Source organism: Ruditapes philippinarum, unplaced genomic scaffold (assembly GCF_026571515.1).
Source record: "Ruditapes philippinarum isolate M1 unplaced genomic scaffold, ASM2657151v2 ctg4032_1_1_1_1, whole genome shotgun sequence".
Lineage (NCBI taxonomy): Eukaryota > Metazoa > Mollusca > Bivalvia > Venerida > Veneridae > Ruditapes > Ruditapes philippinarum.
The window spans coordinates 3633-22136 of record NW_026863001.1 but is presented as its reverse complement, the minus strand read 5'-3'; the positions used below and the strand labels follow the sequence as shown (position 1 = coordinate 22136).

Genomic DNA, 18504 nt, shown 5'->3' with positions numbered 1-18504 from the left:
AAATATATTTTGATTTTGATTAAGCTAACCGAAATAAAGATAAATCTTCTTGCCATACCTTAAACTAAACATGAAACGTGTATCTTTATTTACGTTTCGTGCCTTTCGGCCTTTATCAATTATCAAAGTTTAAGTATTTTAAAAATCACTACATCGAGCCGTTCTTATATTAAAGATTTACATGTACATTAAATATTTGAAAATACAAATTAGACTATATGTAAAATAATAAGGAGAAATGTAAACTATCTGCTGTCACTAAACGACTGGTTGTGTAAGGTTGTATAATAGACTGTATTATATCTATAGGCAAATCTCACCTCAAACGCATTCTTAGTACGCATGTACCCACTTAGCATGCTTGGAGGGTTTATAATCGGTGATGAAATGTTAAAGATACGAACCAGTGAACAGGCTTGTTTCCGCCATCCGTAATAATATCTGGTGAATCCGGCAACCAGAAAAATAATATATACAATAGATATATGATAAAGAATTATTAGGAATGACAGCGCTGAACGAGTTTATCTTAACCTGGCATGTGCTAAAATAATTCAATAATGAATACGAGTATTGCGTGTTGAGGAGTACATTAGACAATGGGTATCCAAGGTTGAGATAAAAATAAAACACCCAATATTTGTTTGGTTTATTTCTTACCTGTTTACAGTGACATTGGTAAATACGTGTATAATGATAAGTTACGTTAACGTACTGTTACAGTACAGTACACTGCACTGCATTGTACAGCCGGGCACAGCACGGCACGGCACAACACAACACAACACAACGCAGCGTAGCACAATACAATCCAATGCACAATACAATACTGCACAATACAATACAATACAATACTGCACAATACAATACAATTCAACACAACACAACACAATATTTCTTTATTTAGTCAAGGTTACATATTTTGTAACACAGAAAATTGAAGAATAATATAAATATTGAACATTATGTTGGTACATTTAAACATATAACCAGATAGAGGTAAATACATTTGTAAATAACAAAATAACATGTACTTGTTTTTTGTGTGTTTGTTTGTTTAGGAGTTTTTATTCTGAATTTGTTTCTTATGGTTTATTTATTATCATTGGATACTAGTAACAGTATTGATAATGAAGAAGGTTTTTACGGGCTCTGTTTTGTTGAACGAGAAAATTAAGATATTTAACGCATGTTTACAAATACATATACTCTCTTAATATATAAACATTGTATTTTGCATACTAGCTTTAACACTACAAATGACAATTTCTTTTTTTCATTTCAGGTGTTCCAATTTACTACGACCTTTTTAAACACATTGTTAATGAAATAGTTGAACGTGCGAGAACTCAATGGTTATTGGCTAAAGTAAAGACATAGAAAAAGGGGAAAAAGTTTACGATCTCAGTTGTTTTATCAATAGTACATGAAAGCTTGGGTATAAATGAATGGACCAAGTACATGTATATTTAAGGTTAAAAAACTGGATATTTTCCGCTCTAGTTATTTAGAGTATTACCGTGTTATGTAATTATAACCCTGTCTTGCACGTGCAAAATTATTAAGGACATTTATAATATACCCTCCTTAAGTATTAAAGCTGTAGTAACTACAGAACATATAAACAGAAATAAATATAATGACCAATCAATCGATATAATAGTAAACTATCGACTCGGCCTATTGAGTATGGAATTGCAAATAAAGTAAGGGATTAAAAAGTGCGAGCGCTATTGGACGTGTCTAAACTGTAACTTTGAAAGTGTGACATACATCTGTCGTAGTGATCTTCGAAATAAGATATATATAAAGGATATAATTTTAAAGAAATTGCCACAGTTACCAGAACGATCATCGTTTGTGCTTTAATTTTTAAATTCTGGAGATTTATTAGTTGCTGATAAGTTTTAAATTTTATTTATTTTTGTGATAGATAATATATAGAAAATTATAAACGATGAAATTATGGCTAGTTATCGCGGTAGGAATGGTCATACACGCCATATTCTTTTTCTCAATTTTTGAAATATACTTCGCCACACCGCTTGTGAATGGAATGACACCGTATCGTTCCCCTTTGAAGCCGCCGGCGAGGAGACTGGTGTTTATTGTTGCCGACGGATTACGTGCTGACAAAATTATGGAACTAATGCCAAACGGGAAAAGCCCAGCACCCTTCTTAAGGTATGTTTAACTTTGTTGTATTTTTAAAGCCTGTGTCCCACTTTGACCTAGTAAGTCATGACCTCGGGTAACGAATTGACCCAACTACCCAATTCAATAAAAATATGAATGATATCATCTTAGATAAAGTTATTGAGATATTACTGTTTATCAAATACACAAACAAGGTTACCAATGTTAGTTGGTTCAAACATGTGTTCCAGATTTTAACTTCCATAATATGATTGCATAATGCACTATTAATCAGCTTAAATATTTGGCTTTATTTAAGCAGTATTTAACTTAGAGCCCTAAGAATATCCGCTTTCTATTGTATAGTCGTGACTCGTGAGATTACTATACAATAATAGTATTTAACAGAAAAACAGTTTATATATCTCTCTTTTGTTTCCTTAGACGAAAACACCAACAATTAAAACAACCAAAAATTATAAATTTGAAAAATTAAAAAGTATAATTTTAATCATTCTTTAAGATGTACTGGCCAAAAAAGGACGAGGGATAACGGTTTTATGGAACAATCGCGGCGTTTTAAAGGGAAGGGTTAAGCTTTAAACAAACACATATTATTTACCGAAGCTTTCATTAGACTTAACAAGTTCAATATAGGACATCAAAATGACAGAATTATGAAATTATGCAAATATCAAATATCGATTTTATAAGATGATAGTATACTATTTACCCGTAACTCTGTACACCATGAATGAATACGATGAAGACCAGATCATATACTTGTAATAGTTAATAAACTGGGAATATAAAATACAGTCACACCTGTGTAGAGGGTACTGGGAATAGCAATTACAGTACAATCGATATAGAAAGCAATTGCCTCTACAACAAAAGTATCATTTTTTTCCGGAAGTAGACCTTTACACTCATTTTTACCTCTGTAGAGCACCACCTCTCGGTAACAACCAGAACTGTTTTCTCATAAAGGTGGTCACTCTACAGAGATTGTGCTGTATCAATTTATAATGTACTAATGCTGATTTGAAAGACCCCGATACAAGTAAAGGGTAAACTTCAGACAAATTATCTTAATTAGATTTTGGTTTGATATTCAAATAAATGGCACATGAAAAGATTGTGTGTATCACTTAGTAATGGGTTCGTAGTGTTTTCAACATAGTCAATGAAAACTTTCTCTCTTTATATGAGCCGTGTCACGACAAAACCAACATAGTGCGTTTGCGACCAGCATGGATCCAGACGAGCCTGCGCATCCGCGCAGTCTGATCAGGATCCATGCTGTTCGCTTACAAACCCTATTACAAGTAGAGAAACTGATAGCGAACAGCATGGATCCTGATCAGACTGCGCGGATGAGCAGGCTGGTCTGGATCCATGCTGGTCGTTGGTTTTGTCGTGACACGGCTCATATACATAAGTGAATATATGTCCATAACCGAAGGTCTGTAATATTACTATTAAATGATCGGATATACTTATCGACATTAATGTAATGAATTGTTCGGGGAAAATACTATTATTCAGCATATAGGTGTTCAGAATAAAGAACTCGATCAACATTTTTTGTCTAGGAATATTTTATAAGAATTTCCGAATGATACATTTGAATTGTCTTTAAAAAAACTAATGGAAAATGCGCCCATTTTAGACCAATCCACTGTATGACAAATCTCGTCCCAACCATTTAGTTAACTATATAACCATGCTATCTCCCAGCACATGAATGAATTAAACTATGTATACAATTTTAACGACATTTTGAAGGGTGACCATATAACTAGTATCTTTGACCCATTTATTTTGCCAGAGACACACATTAGCTTGTTTTGGAGAAAGTACGATTGAGAGGATTATAGCTGCAGAGATGTATGGTGTTTCCGGTTACAACTCTCAGTATACATGAAGGTTGTTATTTTAGACCGTCGTGGTGGAAAATGAGCTATTTCTGATATTATCCTGAAATATTTGCGTTTATTGTATGAAGGAACGGCTTTTGTTCCACTGAGTTTTAACATATTAGTTTTAACGTGATTCAGACGGGAAAAAAAAAAACTTTAAGTTTGTTGCAACCGCTTTCATACCCGTTTCCTCGATACCAGTACTAGTGAAATATGGTCATTGAAAAAAATGATCATAACCCCTTTAGAGTTCGAACTCACAATGCCTACGTTACAGACAGGCAGTTTTACCACTACTAGCCTCAGCAACTTTACTACTACTAGCCTCAGCAACTTTACTACTACTAGCCTCAGCAACTTTACTACTACTAGCCTCAGCAACTTTACTACTACTAGCCTCAGCAACTTTACTACTACTAGCCTCAGCAACTTTACTACTACTAGCCTCAGCAACTTTACTACTACTAGCATCATCAACTTTACCACTACTAGCCTCAGCAAATTTACTACTACTAGCATCATCAACTTTACCACTACTAGCCTCAGCAACTTTACTACTACTAGCATCAGCAACTTTACCACTACTAGCCTCAGCAAATTTACTACTACTAGCATCATCAACTTTACTACTACTAGCATCAGCAACTTTACTACTACTAGCATCAGCAACTTTACTACTACTAGCCTCAGCAACTTTACTACTACTAGCATCAGCAACTTTACTACTACTAGCCTCAGCAACTTTACTACTACTAGCCTCAGCAACTTTACCACTACTAGCCTCAGCAACTTTACTACTACTAGCATCAGCAACTTTACCACTACTAGCATCAGCAACTTTACTACTACTAGCATCAGCAACTTTACTACTACTAGCATCAGAAACTTTACTACTACTAGCATCAGAAACTTTACCACTACTAGCCTCAGCAAATTTACTACTACTAGCATCATCAACTTTACTACTACTAGCATCAGCAACTTTACTACTACTAGCCTCAGCAACTTTACTACTACTAGCATCAGCAACTTTACTACTACTAGATTCAGCAACTTTACTACTACTAGCCTCAGCAACTTTACCACTACTAGCCTCAGCAACTTTACTACTACTAGCATCAGCAACTTTACTACTACTAGCCTCAGCAACTTTACCACTACTAGCCTCAGCAACTTTACTACTACTAGCATCAGCAACTTTACTACTACTAGCCTCAGCAACTTTCCTACTACTAGCCTCAGCAACTTTACTACTACTAGCATCAGAAACTTTACTACTACTAGCATCATCAACTTTACCACTACAAGCCTCAGCAAATTTACTACTACTAGCATCATCAACTTTACTACTACTAGCATCAGCAACTTTACTACTTACTAGCATCAGCAACTTTACTACTACTAGCCTCAGCAACTTTACTACTACTAGCATCAGCAACTTTACTTCTACTAGCATCAGCAACTTTACTACTACTAGCCTCAGCAACTTTACTACTACTAGCATCAGCAACTTTACCACTACTAGCCTCAGAAACTTTACTACTACTAGCCTCAGCAACTTTACTACTACTAGCCTCAGCACTTTTGATCAAGGATTACATGTCTCTTTTGCTCGTCTTTCATGTCTGAATACAGCGACAGGGGGGTGGGGTGGGGAGGGGGGGGGGGGGGGGTGCCACAATCCTCTTCCTATCTAGGATTTGTCTGGTTTGGCGAATCCTCCCGGTAAACTGGTAAAAATGACCCACTCTTGTAAAAGCTAGTGAAATGTCAAACCCATTTTGGAATATGCATCACCCCTAATCGAAATTTTTGCGACACCCGTTGGTAAGATTTTCTAGTTTCTCTGTTGTCTTTAATGACTAATATAAGGTTACACATTTGATGACGATCTATCACATGATGTTTGTTGACAAAATAGCATGTGATTTATTTTGTCATAGCTTTTCGCCTTTAAAACCTTATCGTTTGCTTGCTGAACGCTGATATATTCTTTAAAAAGTTAACTTTATTCCCTAAAGATAGTCGTGACTGAAGTATCATGTTTCTAACAGATGATCACGAATCAGAGTTTTCTGGTTTTTTTAACACAGATCTGAAAGTGTTCGAGAATGTCTTTTTTACCGCGTTTTTCAGTACTTTGAATAACAACAATACATAAATTTATAAAAGTGACGATGTGTTTACCATGCTGAGATGATTTATTTATCAGCTCTTATATGGAAATCATTTCAGACCTCTTTAGAGGTCTCTTTAGATCTGGCTATAAACGCAATAATTATTGAATTTCCTATGGAAGCGCGTCTAAATCGTGCGGAAGTCGCGAAGTGTCATTTCTTAACAAATATCATTTTCGCAAAATTAAACATCACTTAAATCGTCTGTGTTAAAAACACATATCATGGTAATGCAAGATAATACATGTTTTAAGGAGCATCGTTGCATTTGTTAGCTGACTACCTTTTTGCACAGTCACGAACGTTAAACAATACGTCACGATTTCTTAAGCTTCATTTCTTAAAATAGAAATAACATTTCAATAACGTCGAATGCACCCGAAGAAAATGTATCGGGTATTGTAAGCGTATTAAAGTTATTGTTTATATTTCCAATTTGATGTTCCTTCTTTAAGCTGACTTAATCTGTATCACGAAACATAGCTTATACTACTTCAGATATATCATGTATTCGCCCGTCCATCCGTCCGTTTGTTGTATTTCCAGCTAACATTGAAAACTACATCTAGATGGCTTGACTGTGGTCCAATGGTCTAAGAAACAAAGTTTGAAATTCTTACACCAATAGATCAACTGGGGCGGTTACGGAAATATATACAAACGATAATGAAGAAATATACTCAGAAATATATCTAAAATGTGCTATTTATAATTTTGAGTTAAATATTAGGTTTTTTTACTATCCTTCGAAAACGTGACGTGAGAATGACTTGAAATTGTACACACAGTTTATTGGTCAAACTACTTTCAGTGTAAAAAAAATCCCAGTCATCATACATAATCTTTAGCTATAGACAATCGCTTGCGCTCAGATTTTACTACTAATATATTATCAGTCCTTAAATCAATCTGAAGCAAAGACACGGTGTTAACAATGAATCAATATTTAGTGTCTGAAGCGGGTATTTATCTACATGGTGTGGGCTGTTTGTAACATGAGAGCAGACTCCACTGATCGATGGTTACATCAATAAATTGTATACAGCAATCTGCACAATTAAGGTGAAATATCCGTTATGAGTTACTGCATACGCCATTGATCCAGAAACTTTCGCATGAAACCCAAATCTGTTATACGAAACGTGAATATAGATTTATTACAATTACCTGTATAAATCATTACATTCATTGAATATTACTGGTATCAACACAGTTTATGGTACTGTGCCACATTTTAAAGTTTTAAATGTCTAGGACGTTGTATTATGTCCCTGAGTTCTAGTGGACTATTGGGAGATCAACCTTATTTCAGAATGTAAATTGAACCACTTGCCTGTCAGTTTATTATCTCCTGTGTACAAAATACTGTATACAGTCTTCTGCTTTGACACCGATGTTTGGAATGTTTTAACTTTGTAAATAAACATCGAAATATAAGGTAATGAACATGGTATGGTAATCTTTCCCCTTTCCCATTTTTTATCACAACGAATTCTGACAGTTGAAAGCGTATTCGGTAACAAAAACATTTTTTGGGTATATCTACGGAATGCCGTTAGGGCCATCGCCTATAAATGTGTTGATCTAAAACGCGATAGTCGATAGTACGATGGTGAAAACGCGAAATCACGAAACTACGATGGTGAAAACGAGAAAGCACGATGATGAAAACGCGATAGTACGATGATGAAATCGCGACAGTACGATAGTACGATGGTGAAAACGCGATAAACTATCGTGTTTTCTACGGAATGCCGTTAGGGCCATTGCCTATGAATATGTTGATCTGAAACGCGATAGTCGATAGTACGATGGTGAAAACGCGAAATCACGAAACTACGATGGTGAAAATGCGAAAGCACGATGATGAAAACGCAATAGTACGATGATGAAAACGCGACAGTACGATACTACGATGATTAAAGCGCGATAAACTATCGTGTTTTCACCATCGTACTATCGCGTTTTCACCATCGTAGTTTCGTGATTTCGCGTTTTCATCATCGTACTGTCGTGTTTTCATCATCGTACTATCGCGTTTTCACCATCGTACTATCGCGTTTTCACCATCATACTATCGCGTTTTTCATCATCGTACTGTCGTGTTTTCATCATCGTACTATCGCGTTTTCACCATCGTACTGTCGTGATTTCATCATCGTACTATCGCGTTTTCATCATCGTACTATCGCGTTTTCACCATCGTAGTTTCGTGATTTCGTGTTTTCACCATCGTATTATCGACTATCGCGTTTCAGATTAACACATTCATAGGCGATGGCCCTAACGGCATTCCGGAATGCCGTTAGGGCCATCGCCTATCAATGGTTTGATCTGAAACGCGATACTCGACAGTACGATGATGAAAACGCGAAATCACGAAACTACGATGGTGAAAACGCGACAGTACGATGGTGAAAACACGATAGTTTATCGCGTTTTCATCATCGTAGTATCGTACTGTCGCGATTTCATCATCGTACTATTACGTTTTCATCATCGTGCTTTCGCATTTTCACCATCGTAGTTTCGTGATTTCGCGTTTTCACCATCGTACTATCGACTATCGCGTTTCAGATCAACATATTCATAGGCAATGGCCCTAACGGCATTCCGTAGAAAACACGATAGTTTATCGCGTTTTCACCATCGTACTATCGTACTGTCGCGTTTTCACCATCGTACTATCGTCTATCGCGTTTCAGATCAACACATTCATAGGCAATGGCCCTAACGGCATTCCGTATATATCACCGTGTTAAATGTTTGCAAGCAAGTGTCGAATTTCCTTCATAAATTTTCGGTCATTATAACTACAACTAAGTTTGTTTACCTACATTTTAACCTTTTACAGGTGTTCTCAATTCTGACTTCCATAAGAGTTATTTATAGTCTGATATGTTTGTTTTTAGTCACAAAGATACGCGTGTGAGGCATTAGTAAATTTTGAAATATTTAAAGCGCAGTGCCAAGAAAATGAACTGGAATCGCTCCGTTATTTTATTTAGAAGTGACTTCGATCTATTTATTGTAGTTTATGACTTTGTTCAAATCAAGGCGCATCAAGCATCTGAATGGTCTAAAATGGTTCCTGTCATGTGATTTTGTCATAAAAGTTACAAGATGTAAAACGTATTTTGATTTCCTAACAGAATGCTAGATCACAACTTTACCAATGAAAAAAAATGCGTTGTTTTGGGGGTTTTATGGGCCTTTAAATGTAGCACGTTGCTTTTCAACTGTTATTTAAGTTATCCATATTTAATATAATAACAATAATAACCATGCAATTCAACAAGCCACCAAAAATTTACTATTTGATATACATGTACGTGTAACTGAAAGCTGACGATATAAAAGTTTTAATACATATTGTGTTTCATATTGTAAATATACAAAAATATAGGTAAAGTTATTTAGCATTGTTATGAATAGGTAATGGTACGTAATTTCATATCAATGTATACTCTGTAATATGATATATAAATTACTGTCAATGATTGTGATCTTCAAGCTCTGAAAATGTAAAACTATTTTTATTTAACCCAAAGAAATCAAAATAAATGTAAATAATGGTACATAACGATGAATGGAGAGTATTTATAGAAATACTCTTATTATTATATACTGTCGTGCCCCAAATTACGTATACATATTTAAAGCATGCTGTTTCATTCTTAAATGTGATTATGTAAACACTCAACAGAAACCTTTACAGACAGACAGACAAGTGAGAAAAATCATATTTCCCTCTTTAAATTATCAATGCTTGGTCAATCATCCTTGTCTAATGTATAGCACGAATATCTCTTTATAGAGTTTAAAATCTAGCACAATACTGAAATCAAATAGCCATTCCCTTTTATCAGGTTGATTAGTGGACAGATTATTAGAAAATTTGAATGTATTTAAACTTGATCATGTCAGTAAAGCATAATCAAACGTGTCATATCTATAATTAAGTACAGTAAGACCAGTGCAAAAGAACACTACGTATTTGCAATATCTATAGAGTAGTTAAAGAATAACCCAGTTATTTCGGGCCAAAACCCGGAACTGTTATGGCCATAAAAACTGTCATTTAGAGGCCTAAACACAATATTTTTGCAAAAAAATTTAAATGTTTACAGTCTATAGACTGTTCGTTCTTAACAAGTTTGTCTGTAGACGAAATAAAAAATGGATTTAGTTGGGTGATTAATGATTATATAGCTTGTTTTAAGGCTAAAGGATCACTAATATTTTTATATTTATATCAACTTAAAGAATATTAAGACCATGTATAATCTTTCTTACGTCAAGGATGGCATGAGGTTGTACTACGGGGTTGTTGCGAAACTATTGAATACATTTAGAGCTTACTAATTCCTTTACTTAATCTATATTCAATAAATGAAATTTTGACATTTTTAGATTTTAGATAACAAAATACATGTATAATATGCCAACTTGTTTGTTCAACATTGTATTTTATGTAACAGGCATTATTCAAATTGAAAAAAGTTCAAAAGTAAGAAAAGTTAAACATTGACCCCACTTCTCTGCAACGAAAGAAATTTGACAGTTCAAGGCAAGCATTGTTCGACCTTCACTGGCTGCCCATCAAATCTAGAATCGAATATAAAATTTTGACTTTTGTATACAATTGTTCAATCGGTCATGCTCCAAAATACCTTTCTGAACTCCTAACCAAACAAGTTCCAAATACCCGACTACGTTCAGCTAAAACCTCTGAGAACTGCTACGTAATTCCATTCAATAAAAGAAAAACATTTAGTGACAGAAGTTTCGGAACTATTGGTCCAAAATTGTGGAATCCGCTGCCATTAGAGTTGAAACAATCTAAGAATATTGATGTATTTAAGAGAAATCTTAAAACACATTTTTTCAGAAAGTTTGAATCACTATTTTAAAATCTGAAATGAGATAAACATGAGTAACGTATAACTGATGACTGACAGTGTGATGAATGTGCAATGTAAATGAATGTTTTATTCTTTGTAATCAAGTTACATGTATGTAAATAATCTTATCTCATGCTACATGTATATCAATCAGTTTTATCATTTTATGGTCTCTGTAATTTTTTAAAAATATGTTAATTGGAATTGTATTGTAAGCGTTTATTTCATTTGATGTTGATCCACATATTCTTATGCATTCACAATTTTATTCTTATTATTTATATGTACTGTACAACGCCGTTGAATATTGTTAAATAGAAACAGGTGTTTAATTAAATAAAAAGTTTCAAGTTTCAAGTTTCACTTACCTGAATTTCGTTCCAAGTTGACCTGAGTAGTATTTGTCATTGATTTAAGTATCTTTTCCAATGACCCTAGCACAGTCAATATCAATCTAAAAACTTTAATATGTTTTCATATACTGACTCAAGTAGGAAAGTTCTTTCTAAACATAAATATATGTTACATGATGTATAATGTATTTATTTTACTTCAGAAATATCATTCAAACGAAAGGAGGATGGGGCGTATCTCATGCAGCTGTTCCCACGGCAACAAGACCCGGACACGTTGCCCTAACAGCCGGCTTCTACGAGGATCCAACCTCTGTAGCTAAAGGTTTAATGTTACCTCAGATTTAACATTTTCATGTGTTAAGAATGTAGCAGATTTGGATCAATTATTTAATAATTTGTCTCATCTTATTGTCTAAATTAACGAGATGATCAACTCATATTACACAATTCGTACCCTAGATTGTTACAGCAGCATGCCTCCATATTCATGCTAATTTTCTTAAAATGTTAGTACATTTTTCTCAAGTTTGATTTTCTTGAAATATTTTGGCTCATCTGAAGACGTGCAGCTTTAATGGTAGGGCATGTATTCTGTTATGAACTAGATTACGACCGGAAACAATCTAACGATATACCACAGGAGTGTAATGTGACACAGTCATCTGAACAATTCGTGTCAAAATTACAACCAAACTTCACGTTCACAAAATATGATATTTTCTGCACGCATTTGTTTCATTTAGGATAATCATTTAAATATTTGAGCTGATCGCGTTTATCATTATCCGTACATCTTTCAAAACCTTTTAAGTACGTGGTTTCTGGTATATCAACGTCATGGTACCCGGCTGTGTTTAAGGACGGTTTAGATATCCTAAGTATTATGAGTATAATGTTACGTTATAGAAGTACATTTTGTGTATTTATTTATGTTTCAGATCTTCAAGGGAAGGAGGTCATGTTTGACACAGTATTTAATGAGAGCCAGTATACATGGTCTTGGGACACGCCCAAATTTCTGGCCAAAGTTACAGGAGGTATATTTACATTCTTACATTTGTAATGATAAAACTTATCTAGTAACAATAGTTAAAATTACCCAACTTAAAACTGGTCAGTTTGGTTTTCCGAGAGTTGAAGTATTTGAATGAATGAACAAGAATGGAACTAGATGCGACTGTCACATACTAAAGGGGATCCTTTCTAGTAGAGTACCAACATTGAGATCTATAATAGTAATAATAATAAATAATAATAATAATAATAATGATAATAATAATAATGATAATAATGATAACAATGTTAATGATAATGATAATGATAATAATAATAATAATAATAATAATAAAGACTTTATTTAACAAGAGAACTCATTTGAACAACTTATCAATCTTCCATGAGGCCCTCAACAAAGAATAATACATATTCGATGCACTATACCTTGAAAAACATGTACAGCGTCGATCAAGTTTTGGAGCATTATAATGTAGGGGACCCCGAGGAGCTCTTTATGGCAACGACTACGAATAGTGCATCCCTTGGTGTTGTATTCGAAAGGATCACTTTAGGATGTTACGATCCCATTAGGGTGTGACAGTGTACAACTTAACATTACATTGGATACGTACACATGTACAAAATCATTTAATGTGTAATTGAGTATAACCATCATATTACAATGCACAAGTAATTCGTACAGTTTATATTGAATACAATTTTTTGTTCGTCATGTAAAATATCAGATCAGATAAGTGTATGCATCAAGGGTCCTAACAGTTGAATGTCTTCTGTTAAAATGTCATAACATCCACTTGAAACCTTCATTCACTTCATTTTTGATAGAGACAACATTAAAAATCCATTTAGAGCACTTCACAGTGAAAGTTCCCTGTGAATTCAGATAAGACATTATTATTGAAGTTATGTTTAGGTCATTACAGAGCGCGTGCCTGCCAGTATTCTTTTAATGTCACATGACCAATCCTCATATGTCTATATTTGGCAGGAATGCTGTTTTTAGCTCACCTGTCACAAAGTGACAGGGTGAGCTTTTGTGATCGCTTTTCGTCCGGCGTCCGTCCGTCCGTCGTCCGTCCGTCCGTAAACTTTTGCTTTAAATGACATCTCCTCATAAACCACTGAGCCAATATCATCCAAACTTCACAGGAATGTTCCTTTGGTGGTCACCTTTAAAAATTGTTCAAAGAATTTAATTCCATGCAGAACTCTGGTTGCCATGGCAACCGAAAGAAAAATCTTTAAATATCTTCTTTTAAAGAACTGTAAGAGCTAGAGCTTAGATATTTGGCATGAAACATCTTCTAAAGAGTGTCTACCAAGTTTGTTCAAAAAAATAAAAGCCCTGGGGTGAAAATTTGCCCCGCCCAGGGGGGTCATTGATTTTCCCTATATGCATATAGTAAAAACTTAAAAAATCTTCTTTTAAAGAACTGTAAGAGCTAGAGCTTAGATATTTGGCATGAAACATCTTCTAGTGAATGTCTACCAAGTTTGTTCAAATAAAAGCCCTGGGGTCAAAATTGGCCCCGCCCCAGGGGGTCATTGATTTTCCCTATATGCATATAGTAAAAACTTAAAAAATCTTCTTTCAAAGAACCCAAAGAGCTAGAGCTAAGATATTTAGCATGAAACATCTTCTAATGAGTGTCTACCAAGTTTGTTCAAATAAAAGCCCTGAGGTCAAAATTGGCCCTGCCCCAGGGGGTCATAGATTTTCCCTATATGCATATAGTAAAAACTTAAAAAAATCTTCTTTTAAAGAACCCAAAGAGCTAGAGCTAAGATATTTGGCATGAAACATCTTCTAGTAAGTGTCTACCAAGTTTGTTCAAATAAAAGCCCTGGGGTCAAAATTGGCCCCGCCCTGGGGGGTCATAGATTTTCCCTATATGCATATATTAAAAACTTAAAAAATCTTCTTTTAAAGAACCGTAAGAGCTAGAGCTTAGATATTTGGCATGAAACATCTTCTTGTGAATGTCTACCAAGTTTGTTCAAATGAAAGCCCTGGGGGTCAAAATTGGCCCGCCCCAGGGGGTCATAGATTTTCCCTATATGCATATAGTAAAAACTTAAAAAATCTTCTTTTAAAGAACCCAAAGAGCTAGAGCTAAGATATTTAGCATGAAACATGTTCTTAATGGGTGTCTACCAAGTATGTTCAAATAAAAGCCCTGGGGTCAAAACTGGCCCCGCCCGGGGGTCATTGATTTTCCTTATATGTGTATAGCAAAAACTTAAAAATTCTTCTTTTGAAAAAACCCAAATAGCTTTAGTTTAGATATTAAGCATGAAACATCTATAAGTAAATATCTACAAATTAAAGCCCGGGGGTCAAAACTGGCCCTGCCCCAGGGGTGTCATTGTTTTTAACTATATGTGTATAGTAAAAACTTAAAAATTCTTCTTTTAAAAAACCCAATGAGCTAGAACTTAGATGTTTAGCATGAAACATCTTTCTTATGGGTGTCTACCAAGTCTGTTCAAAATAAACAAATAAAAGCCCTTGGGTAAAAATTGGCCCGGGGGGGGGGGCTATATACAGGTGAGCGACCTCAGGGCCATCATGGCCCTCTTGTTTGTAAATTAATGGTGAAATTATCGAACTACGAACACCAATTTGTTGTTGCTCAAATTAGCTTTCGCGTGTTGTGTGTAAATATATCAATAAAACTTTGTGATAATTGTGACATCAAAATAAGCAAATGTTAAGCTTCAGTCACACTACACCGTATAGCGTTAACGGACGTCCAACGCATACCAAAATTTTCAATCCGTCCATGTCCGTTCGCATGCGTTTCTTTTCCGTTTATCATGCGGCGTTTGCGCTTCTTGTCCTGCGGTGTCCGGCGGTGTCCGGCGGTGTCCGTTCCGTTCGGTGGAAAGTTTTGAACATGTTCAAAATTTGGAACGTACACCACCGGATAAAGTTGTCCGTCAGATGTACGGTAACCATGCGCTGGTATGCGTTTTGTTCGTTACTCGTTCGTTCCTTATTCTGTACTTGTCCGGTTCGAGTCCGTTCTTGTCCGGTGGACCTGATTCACGGCCGGACTACTAACGGACATGCAGCGCGATGTAACGTATGTTAAACGGACGATAACGAACAAGGGACGTATAAGAACTGATAAATAACAGACATGAATCGATGGTCCACCGCACAAAACTGATGATGAATAAAACGATGTTTCCCTGGTTATAACTGTCATATATTTTCCTGCATTGAAACTTTGATAGTTTGAGTTAATGATCCACATATCATGGAGTGTCGCGTTAGAGCCCGCCTGCAGTATCAAGCGGCCGTGATTCAGGCACGTATTGACCTGTTGGATGCGAATGTAGATATTGTCGCTTATGAAAATAGGAGAAGAAGGAGGCGACTGCAGAGGTGGTTGTCAAAGGCTTGGCTGGGTCCTGAGAGACATCGAATGTTTGGTCTCTACGATCAACTCATGATGGAGCTGCGGAGAGAAGACCAGCGGTCATTTACGAACTTCATGAGGATGCCTCCTGAGATGTTTGATGAGATTCTGGAACGAGTGGGTCCCAGAATAACAAAACAATATACCACATACAGAACCCCTCTTGACCCTGGAATGAAGTTAGCCGTTACACTAAGACATCTTGCGTCAGGGTCAAAGTATTCCAACATGCGGTTTGCCTGGAGGATACCTCACAACACCATCTCTGTCATAGTGCGAGAAGTAAATATTTTTATTTTCCCATGATTCTGAATGATAACTCGAACAATTACATGTATATAATTTCTGGTCTTTTTAAGTATCAATAATTTGCTTACATGATTATTTCTACTTTTAAAATCGCATTTTTATTTACATTTTCAGGTGTGCAGAGCAATTATAGACGAGTATGTGGACGAGGTCATGCCTTTGCCAACAACAGCTGCTGACTGGAAACGCATTTTAGATGGCTTCTTGGAAAAATGGAACTTTCCTCACACTTTGGGTGCGTTGGATGGCAAGCATATTGCCTGTAAGTGTCCACCTAGTTCCGGGTCCACATATTTCAACTATAAAAAGTACTACTCCATTGTCCTGCTGGCCCTCGTTGACTACGACTGCAAGTTCATTTGGGCCGACATCGGAGGCCGCGGTGCTGCATCTGATGCTCAGTTGTGGAACGAGTCGGACCTTAAAGCTGCAACTGAGGAACTTGACCTGCCGGACGCCGAACCCCTGCCACACGACACGCAGGATGTGCCATTTTTCTATATTGGTAAGAAAACAAATGCGAGGAAATAAAATAAATGAACATACTGTAATAGACTGATTTCTTTTAAATGTGTATTGTACTCGTAAATGCATGTAATATATTACTTGTCTATTTTCAGGCGACGATGCCTTTGGCCTGAAGACCTATATGCAGAAGCCATACAGTCACAGAGTCTTGTCTCACGATGAAAGGATATTTAACTACAGGCTGTCAAGGGCTCGAAGAGTGGTTGAAAATGCTTTCGGCATCCTCGCTAACCGGTTCCAAGTCCTGATGAGTACCATGCAGCATCATCCATCGACCATTCGCCTCATTGGCACCACCTGTTTGGTTCTACACAACCAGTTTTGTCCTTCACGTGACCGGTAGAAATACGCTCGTCGAACGTTCAAAGAACGTTTTGTCAGTTCTTCATGCGCTGCGTGTACGTTTTGTGCGGTACAAATCCGTTACTAGTACGGTGAAGTCCGTTAACTGTACGTCGTTCATCCGGTATATGTGCCTTGATCGTTCGGTCATTGTGCGTTTTGTACGTTTTATGCGCCCCGTACAGCGATCATGGGAGCACCGAGCAGCAGCGGTAAATGCTTTTCATCACCGGATAACTTTCAGCCGCATTTTTCTTTGCGTTTGGCGTCCGTTAACGCTATGCGGTGTAGTGTGACTGAAGCTTAAACAATAAAAGAGTTGTATCTCTATGGCATTACTACAAGAGTTAAGGTTCTTTTTAGAATGTTTTGCCCATTGTTGTTTTTTCCCAGATCATGTCTTTGCTGTATATAAGTAAAAACTGGGGTTAACGTCAAAATTGTTCGTTATTGTGACGATACCCATTATCTGTTAATATGCTAGTGACTTGTCTACTTATTTGGAATAAGTCTTCCTTGAGCAGGAGTAAAATCCATCTCACATCTTTTAAAGACATTCAGGTGTCATTGTTGTTTTTAACGCTGTATATACTTGTTTTATTGTTATAATATCATGAATTGATGTTAAATATTTTACAGGTAATGCAAACCGCATGTTTTCATCAAAGTATCCTGGCCATATGAAATGGCTGGCCGGTATAAACGCAGAGGACATGGACTCGTGGGTATTTAGGGAAACACATGTAAGTTGAAATTTGGTATTAACATTAGCTAGGGTAGTGTGGGGACCGTTAAATATCGCCCAATATGTATTGTCATACGTTTTAGTTCCTTCGGCGTTATTGGCGGTAATTGACTCTTTCCTGCTGCTGCTGTTGTTGTTGCTGTTGTTGTTGTTGGTTTTGTTGTCTGCACACCCCGACTCGTAATATTGATAAGGCGAGCAATTTGTGTATAAAAGAACAATGATGATGATGTTATTACCAAAATAGGTAGCCTCTAACAAAAATTAAACCTTTATGTAGTTCCTTTTTATTAAATGAATGAAAGAATGCATTTTTGCTGGCATTAAAGCACTGCAGTCTATTAACAGTCTGAAAAAAGAGACAACAAAAAAACAACAACATAAAAACAACAACATAATACATAGTACTTATTTATCTGAAAATTTTAACTTAATAAATAAGTAACATGTAGTTAACACATACTCAAAAATACCCCATGCTAATATAAATGCTGAATAATGCATTCTTTTCAATTTAAATCTCTTAATTCTTAAACTTCTCCACGTAATATAGGCCACTGATTTAAATAGTTTCAATTAAATAAACCCAATAAGGTGACATTTAAATCAGTACGTCTTATTTCAATGTCAAAAATAGGTATGA

The 18504-nt window shown here is 35.8% G+C and overlaps 2 protein-coding genes across 2 annotated transcripts; both read left to right on the top strand.

Moving 5' to 3' along the window:
- The first annotated feature begins 1289 nt into the window (after positions 1-1289).
- On the top strand, positions 1290-17891 carry LOC132720847 (GPI ethanolamine phosphate transferase 1-like). The gene is made up of 4 exons (XM_060705071.1): positions 1290-2184; positions 11696-11817; positions 12434-12532; positions 17756-17891. The coding sequence occupies exons 1-4, from the start codon at positions 1958-1960 to the stop codon at positions 17866-17868; spliced, it is 561 nt and encodes a 186-aa protein (XP_060561054.1). The 5' UTR covers positions 1290-1957; the 3' UTR covers positions 17869-17891.
- Positions 15230-17420, top strand: LOC132720846 (uncharacterized; the record flags this gene model as incomplete). The annotated part of the gene is given in 3 exon segments (XM_060705070.1): positions 15230-16219; positions 16361-16751; positions 16867-17420. Coding segments are annotated over 3 exon segments (1086 nt in total). The 5' UTR covers positions 15230-15775.
- Positions 17892-18504: the final 613 nt, after the last annotated feature.